We start from the raw sequence: 8,420 nt of genomic DNA, 5'->3' as shown, positions 1-8,420 counted from the left end.
CGAGGTGGGACTCGAACCCACGATCTCGCAACCCGAAAACCAAGACACAAATTCAATAAACTCAGATGGATCCGAACTCAGACTTCGCCATGCTTCAGAAACATAGGACAAGACACAAACAACCCAACACAACAAGCACATGTTCCAATGTTCGTTTCAGAAAACAGACACTCAAAACAGAGACACCGGCCGGCACACACACAAAAGACACCGGCCGGCACACACACAAAAGGGGATCCCCATACCTCCAAGTCGGTTCTTGGGTGTGAGGGGTGGTTGCGTTTCCCGGCCCATGCACCAAATGAAAGACCCACAACGTGAGGACTCCCTCACGTTCTGACTCAGGAGAGGCGACACCCCAAAATCTCCCACAAGAAACGATCTTGCTGCAACTGCAAGAGGATTTTTATTCGAGAGCGTTCTCGGGCCCATGGTCATACACCACGCAGGGGTAGAGGACCATGGCACCCCGAGTAGCTGAGTAAGGGGGTATTTAAAGGAAGAAACCACAATTCATGGAGGTGGGGAGGGTGTTGTTGGAAAATACCAAAAATACCAGTTAAGAGTCACAAGGAAGTATAAAGTCACAAGTGTCAGGTTATCTCTCAAGACAGTTTCTAAGAGCCCCTAACAATCTAAGAGCCCCTAAAGATAGCACATTTGCATTGCAGGTTCCAGTAATGGTCAGGGTGCCATTCTTTGAATTGAACCCAGGAAGCGGGTAGGTGGAGGAATGTCGCTATCTGTTTTATGACCAGTACCTGGAGCACTAAGCCACAAAGGCTACACTCCCAAGCCTGGGCCCAAAAGCCTCGAATTTTGTTTTTACTTTGCTATACTTTTTTAATACTTCTTCACATGGAGTCCAGGAACTGCTGCCTGCTGGGACACTGGCTGATCTAGCTGGGTTGATCTTGTCCAGGCAGCCATAGCTGCTGTGAGGTCACAAGGATGATGGCCACGTGACATCCATTAGATAACCTTTTACAGCTCTTGCCCCTCTTAGGGCAAGCACTCATAGCCAGTTCTTCCTCTGCATTCGGACTTGAGAGCCTCTGAATTTCCCGCTTCCTGCTACAAAGTGAAGCATCTCTTGATGAAGGCCCAGAGCAGCAATCTATGGGGACAAATATTCAGAAGGCAGTTTCACAGCACAACCATTTGGCAGAGCAACGGAAGGCAAGTTTCTCTCCTTGTTGTGTAACCTTGGAGTGTGGGCTCTAGTCAGGTTATAGCACTGAGCGTGGTCCCCTCCTGCAGAGCAGCCTTGAGTCCACCATAGCTCTCATGCCACCAGTGCACCAGCAGCCACATCTTGCCACCAGCTGGAGTTGCAGCACTCGAGGTCCACCCCTGGATAAGACCACTGATGACTTTAGTCCCCAACAGACCGAATGTCACCTTCTGGTACTATGAAATTGATTCAGCTGGGAGGAAATCTCCAGGTCAATTCCAGTTTGGTTTCTGCATGACCCAGGAAGACACCAAAGTGACTGGTGTCTTCAGCAACTGAGTCTTGTCATCTAATTATGGTGAGCAACCCAGAGTAATGACAAGAGCCTGTGTCGTTTGGAGAGCTCTAGGGAGAAACATCTCTGGCTTTTGATGGTCATGTCTGGCCTTTGTGCAATTTAAAGGTACAAGTCTCCAGTTACGCAAGTGTATCTTCCTCAGGGAACAAGGCAACCGCTTTAAGTAATGCTTACATCAGGTGACAATTAAGAAAGTTCTAGAATATGCCTGAGGTGGTAGCAGAGCATGATGTCTCAGCCCGATACAGATGTGTTGAAAAGGAGCCTAGCACCGGGCAGAGGGGGAGTAACATGTAGGAGAAAGTGTGGCTGCTAAAAAGAGTTCCAAGGGGGCTGGTGAGGAGGGCTGGTGAGATGGCTCAGCAGGTAAGAGCACTGACTGCTCTTCCGAAGGTCCTAAATTCAAATCCCAGTAACCACACGGTGGCTTACAACCACCCGTAATGAGATCTGACGACCTCTTCTGGTGCATCTGAAGACAGCTACAGTGTACTTATGAATAATAATAAATAAATCTTTAAATATATATATATTAAAAAAAAAAAGAATTCCAAGGAAGACAAAGAAGGTGAATGAAGAGGTGATTGCCTGACTGTCGCAGGTTCAATGGCTCAGTTTCACCTCTTCCAAGGGCCTCCAGCTGCAATGTTGGCACAGGCGAGGCAGGTATGGCGGTGGGGGGAGCTCCTGGAATCTTGGTCTTACGGCGACAGATCGAGATGGCGGGCACAGTATTTCTCAAGGTAAAGGACCATGCACTTGGACAGTAGGCACTGTCTACCTACCGTCCGAGTTTTACTTGGACAAAAAAGGAACGTTTCTAGAAAGCTGGACACCTTCTGAAAACGAATATCAGGTGTGGCAAGATCCAGGCCTCCTCTCCTAGCTCCCTAAGCTACATTGTTCAATAAATCCCCCGGCGAGTCCTAGTCTAAGTCCAGTCCCAGAGACAGCTCTCTTCCCCCTTTCTCTAGCGAGCCTAACGGGAGTCAGGGGGCGCAAAGCAGCTGGGAATTGTAGTTCTGGACGATCGATTGGTTACAGGCCAGCACGTGGGCCAGATTGCAGCGGGAACGATGGTGGCGGGCAGGTGTGTCCCTTAAGCCTCTTCTCACCCTTCGGTGAGCATCTCCGTGAGCTTCTTCCCGCGTGGGCACCGGGAACAGCGCAACCTCGTCCGAGAACTTTCATGGGACCAATACGCGGGTTTTTCTTATTTATTCGAACGCGTACCTCCAACGAGGACCCCACCCACAGACTTATTCCGGCCTTCTTCAGTTCCGCCTATTCTGTTCTCGGAAGTGGATGAGCCAGTGACTCCCGCAAAGCACCCCGGGTGTTGTAGTTCCGGAAGCCAAGCCGGAGTGCGCGTCGTCATGTGGCCCAGAGTGCTGCTGGGGGAGGCCCGGGTGGCTGTGGACGGATGTCGCGCTCTGTTGTCTCGCCTCGCCGTGCGTTTCTCCCCGCCATGGACTGCTGTGAGCTGCTCACCCCTGCGGAGGAGCCTGCATGGAACTGCGACGCGAGCTTTCCCACTCATCCCCATAGTGGTGGAGCAGACGGTACGGGGACCTGATGGGGACATGGCGCGGAGGCTTGTAGTCTGTCGGCGTGCAAGGGACGCTGACCTTTCACCTCTTCTTTTCCCACGAAGGGTCGAGGCGAGCGCGCTTATGACATATACTCGAGGCTGTTGAGGGAACGCATCGTGTGCGTCATGGGCCCGGTGAGCGACCCCGGTCCTTCCCGGGCACCCCTTGCTGTCTCTCCAACATTTCTCCTTTGTCAAGCTCTGTGTCATATGCCCCACTCTTCGCCCCTCATCCTTGGTGACCTCCTAGACCCTAGGCCCTGACCTTAAACATTCTTTAAAAAAAAAAAAAAAACTTGAGTAAAATTCTTGCTTTGTAGTACAGGCTAGCCCCTACCTTTCCATCGTCCTGCCATAGCTTCCCAAACGTTGGAGTGTAAAATGTGCATTCTTCCCAAAGTCTGCTGTTGTCAGCTATTCTTTGTTTCGTTTTATCCTGTAGTCTTCTGAGTCAGGGTCCCAGGCTGGCCTTGAACTCCCCATGTAGCTGACAGGACATTTGAGGGAGGGATGAGGTCCCTAAACCAGACCAGGTTTAGGCAGTGCTTAAACACAGGGCCTTTTGCCTGCTAGGAGAACACTCCATCCCAGCCCTGTCCCCAGTTTAGGGTCTTCCACTATCTGGGGCTTCCTGAGCCATCTCTTCCTGTGCTGGAAATTCCTGGTTCCCAGGGCCTCAACTCCTTAAGCCTCTATCCATCCCACCTTCAACCCGAGGATACCTCTGTTCTCCCCACCTGCAGATTGACGACAGTGTGGCCAGTCTGGTCATCGCCCAGCTGTTGTTCTTACAGTCTGAAAGCAACAAGAAGCCCATTCATATGTATATCAACAGCCCAGGTAAGCCAGGCCAGCCTGGTTGTGGGGTCTGAGATAGCCCCTTTGGGGAAGACGTGCAGCCTTGTGCCTCCTACAGAATCTAAAATTTAAAATCGCTCAAAGCAGGGTATGTTAGTGCACACATTTAATTCCTTCACTTGGGAGGCAGAGGCAGGCGGATTTCTGAATTCGAGGCCAGCCTGGTCTACAGAGTGAGTTCCAGGACAGCCAAGGCTACACAGAGAAGAAATCCTATCTTGAAAAACCAAAAAAAAAAAAAAAAAGTAGAAAGAAAGAAACCCTTTCTCGGAAAAAAAAAAGAAGAAGAAGAAGAAAAGAAAAAAAATCACAAACAAACAAAACCTGTTTTGAGACAGAGTTTCACTCTGTAGCCCAGATTCTCTGCAGAAATAGTTCATTTTTAAAAAAAATATTAAGCCGAGTGGTAGTGGCACACGCCTTTAATCCCAGCACTTGGGACAAGGCAGGCGGATTTCTGGGTTTGAGGCTAGCCAGGGCTACACAGAGAAACTCTGTGGGCTCCTGCCTGTCCTGTGGGTCCTGGGCATTGAGTTGAGTTTGTTAGGTTTGGTGGAGAGCGCTGTCACCGGATAATACTTCTCAGCTGCTCAAGGATGGGCAGTTTCAATGACTGGACATTTGGCGGGCTGTCAGTTAGGCACTCATCTGTCTTCTCATCAAAGCTCCACATGGACAATAAGAATACTTACCTCTGCCAGGCGGTGGTGGCGCACACCTTTAATCCCAGCACTTGGGAGGCAGAGGCAGGTGAATTTCTGAGTTCGAGGCCAGCCTGGTCTACAAAGTGAGTTCCAGGACAGCCAGAGCTACACAGAGAAACCCTGTCTCAAAAAAAAAAAAAGAATGCTCCCCTCTGATTTGCCCTGGGCCTGTGTGCCTGGAAGAGCAGGAAGTAGCTAACTTTACTATGTTGATGCACAGCTGAGAGGTGGCTAACAGCCCTTTGGTTCCTTTTATTTAATTCTGTGTGTGTTGTCACATGTACATGTCTGATCATAGCTAACTCTGAAGGAAAGACCCTCCTTATTACCCCTCTTGTTTCTGTCCCCCATTCCACCCCTCAAACAACATTTGCCCTTGTGGCTTGCTGAAAGGGTACTGGGGTAAGATCCCCCCTGGGCCCTTACTTGCTCCACTGCCTACAGGTGGTGTGGTAACTTCGGGCCTGGCCATCTACGACACAATGCAGTACATCCTGAACCCCATCTGCACGTGGTGTGTTGGACAGGCTGCCAGCATGGGCTCCCTGCTCCTCGCTGCTGGCAGCCCGGGCATGCGCCATTCACTGCCCAATTCCAGAATCATGATCCACCAGCCCTCTGGAGGAGCCAGGGTGAGTACGCATTCTGCAGGGACGTCTAGTGGGAACTAGAACGGGAGTGCTACTCCGTGTCTACGTTGGTTGGAGACGGTCTCATCTTTTAGCCTCAGCTGTGCTGTAGTTCACTGTGTAGACCAGGCTGGCCTCTAGCCTACAGAGATCCTGCTACCACTGCTTTGAGATAAGTGTTTTCATGGCTGGGGAGGTACTTTAGGAGTAAGAACGCTTGCAAGGCCCTGGGTTCCATTTCCAGCAAGACAAAGAATAAAAACAAAAATAGATCCAGGTGTGGTGGTACATGCCTTTAATCCCAATACTCAGGCAGCAGAGGCAGAGACAGGCTGATCTCTTGTCAGTTTCAAGGCAGCCTGGACTAGATCGGTGGCTCCCTCACTAGTGTCCCATGAGAAGTTTCATCTTTTTCCTCTACTTACTGCTCCTCAGGGCCAAGCCACAGACATCGCCATCCAGGCAGAGGAGATCATGAAGCTGAAAAAGCAGCTGTACAACATCTATGCCAAACACACCAAGCAGAGCCTACAGGTGATCGGTGAGCACCCAGCCTCCCACAGCACACACTGGAGCATCAGCATTGTCCTAAAGCAGGGCACCCCCACCTGACACTCAGAACCAGATTACTGTAATATGGTCACTCTGGGCCATGGACAATGGTCAGTAGAATCCCTGACCCACCAATGCTCTGTGCTTGGGGGTATGTGGCTATGGCAGAGCTCCTGCCTAGAATGAGCCCTTTCCCAGTGAGGGGCTGGCGTCGTGTCAGGGGTGGAGCCCCAGTCTGAAATTCCCCCATGAGGACTAGGGGTGTGCCTTAAGGATACTTTTTTCACCCTTCTGATTCATCTATTTTCTTATTATATGCGTGTGGGTGCTAGGAATCATGTCTGGGTCCTCTGCCAAAACAAGTCCTCTTAACCACTGAGTCAACTCTCCAGCCCCAGGGAAACATTCCTGGCCCAACATAGGTTCTATGTCCCCAGAATCACAAAACAGAAGTTCCTAGCATGTTAGGCAGAACTCCCTTCAGTTACAATCTCCAGTTCTCCAGCCCTTTAGATCAGCTTTGCAAGCTGGGTGTGTCGGTACCTACCTGTCATCCCAGCACTGAGAGGTAGAGGTAGAGAATCATGAGTTGTAGACTGGGCTAGAGAATGTTTGGGTTTCAGTTTCAGTCACAGAAGCGGGCTCAGCTGGCCTGTGCTACAGAGGTGGTTTTGATGGAGAGAAGGTAGCAAGGGCCACTTCCCTGGAGCCCTTCTTTCATTTATGTGAGTCCACTGTCACTGTCCTCAGACACACCAGAAGAGGGCATCAGATCCCATTACAGATGGTTGTGAGCCACCATGTGGTTGCTGGGAATTGAACTCAGGACCTCTGGAAGAGCAAGCTGCCAGTGCTCTTAACCTCTGAGCCATCTCTGCAGCCCGACATTTCTTTATGGTTTTTCGAGAGAGGGTTTTTCTGTGTAGCCCTGGCTGTCCTGGAGCTCACTTTGTAGACCAGCTGGCCTCAAACTCAGAAATCCGCCTGCCTCTGCCTCCCAAGTGCTGGGATTAAAGGCGTGCGCCACCACGCCCGGCTCCGACATTTCATTTTTAAAATAGTTGATTTGGGGAGCATGTGCCTGCCATAGTGATGTGTGGAAGTCAGAGGACAGTTTGTAAACATCGGTTCTCTGTTGATACCTTGTAAGGAGTGGTGATTGAACTTGAGGTCATTAGACTTGGTGGCAAGCCCCTCTTCCCACCAAGCCATCTTACTGTCCCACATGCCATTCTTTGTTATATCTTGTTGCTCATCACATATGTTCAGTCTAAGATCCACCATGTAGCACTGCGTGACATTTTCCTAGTTGCATCTTATTGGTGTGTGAATGCCATGACATGTGGAGTTCAGGGGACAGTGTTCAGGAGGCGATTCTCTCCTACCATGTAGTTCCTGGGACCTGATGTATTACAGTAGTCAGTAAAAATTAAATCGCTGTGGCGTAAGCACTGCAGACCTCTCATCCCAGCGAGCGCAGACGGGAGAATCAGGAGTTGAAGGTAGTCCCTTCGAGGCTAGCCCGGGCTGCATGTGATCCTGTCTGGAAAAAAAAAAACAAAAACAAAACCTATTTTTTTTTTTTTTTTTTTTTTTTTTACTATGGAGGAGATTGAGTCACAGAGAGGGTCCCCAGCCCCACGGGAAGGATTGTCAGAGTAAGTGCATCTTACTTAACTTGGGAGCTGGAAGAAAACATCATGGGCTGGAAGCTAAAATGCTACGAGAGTCCATCTCAGTCCTGGAAGTAGGAAGGCCAGGAATAGCCAGGGCCTGGAAGGTGACATTTTTGTGTTGCTATCAATTCCTGATGCTAATGGCTCCTACACCTTTGGTTTCCTGGAATTGCCGGTGCTCCTAGGTATGAAGCCTGGGCTCTGTTAGGAAAGTGCTCAGCCAACAGAGCTCCTCTTTTTTTTTTTTTTTCTTTTAAGACATGATCTTGGTTTGTAGCCCTTTTACTTTTGCCTCTCTTCATAAGAGCATAGATCCCATGGTAGGGGTCCCTCACAACTCCATGAATCATCTCACGACTGGTAAGGGCTGCAACCTAGGAATTTGGGGGAAAACAGCCCAGGTCTCTACTCCTACCCACATATACTGCTTTTCCTAGAGTCAGCCATGGAGAGGGACCGCTACATGAGCCCCATGGAGGCCCAAGAGTTTGGCATCTTGGACAAGGTCTTGGTCCACCCACCTCAGGACGGGGAGGATGAGCCAGAACTGGTACAGAAGGAGACTGCCACAGCGCCGACGGCTCCTCCTGCCCCGACAGGCACCTAAGGGTCAAGAGTGTGGAGACCAGACTGAGACTTCTCTGCTGGGCCCAAGAACAACCCCTAGAGGAGATGTGGATTGAGGTTGCCCTCAGAGCAGGGCAGACTGCCTGAGACACTGATTTAAATTAAATCTTTGTAGTCTTTGTCCCATGTCTGAAGCACATTCCATTACTTCTCCAAGACAGCAGGCCTCCTTCACCTTGACAAACCCTGGCTCTCCTGGAACTAAACCAATCTAGCCTCAGACTCAGGTACCCACCTGCCTCACCTCCTGA

The 8,420-nt window shown here is 50.3% G+C and overlaps 1 protein-coding gene across 1 annotated transcript; it reads left to right on the top strand.

Moving 5' to 3' along the window:
• The first annotated feature begins 2,605 nt into the window (after positions 1-2,605).
• Positions 2,606-8,295, top strand: Clpp (caseinolytic mitochondrial matrix peptidase proteolytic subunit). Its single transcript, XM_021186470.3, has 6 exons — positions 2,606-3,094; positions 3,187-3,258; positions 3,867-3,963; positions 5,130-5,317; positions 5,750-5,855; positions 7,980-8,295. The coding sequence occupies exons 1-6, from the start codon at positions 2,909-2,911 to the stop codon at positions 8,147-8,149; spliced, it is 819 nt and encodes a 272-aa protein (XP_021042129.1). The 5' UTR covers positions 2,606-2,908; the 3' UTR covers positions 8,150-8,295.
• The last annotated feature ends 125 nt before the right edge of the window (positions 8,296-8,420 follow it).

This window comes from Mus caroli, unplaced genomic scaffold (genome assembly GCF_978045245.1).
Source record: "Mus caroli unplaced genomic scaffold, Mus_caroli_1 scaffold_18, whole genome shotgun sequence".
Lineage (NCBI taxonomy): Eukaryota > Metazoa > Chordata > Mammalia > Rodentia > Muridae > Mus > Mus caroli.
This window is presented reverse-complemented; position numbering and strand designations above follow the sequence as displayed.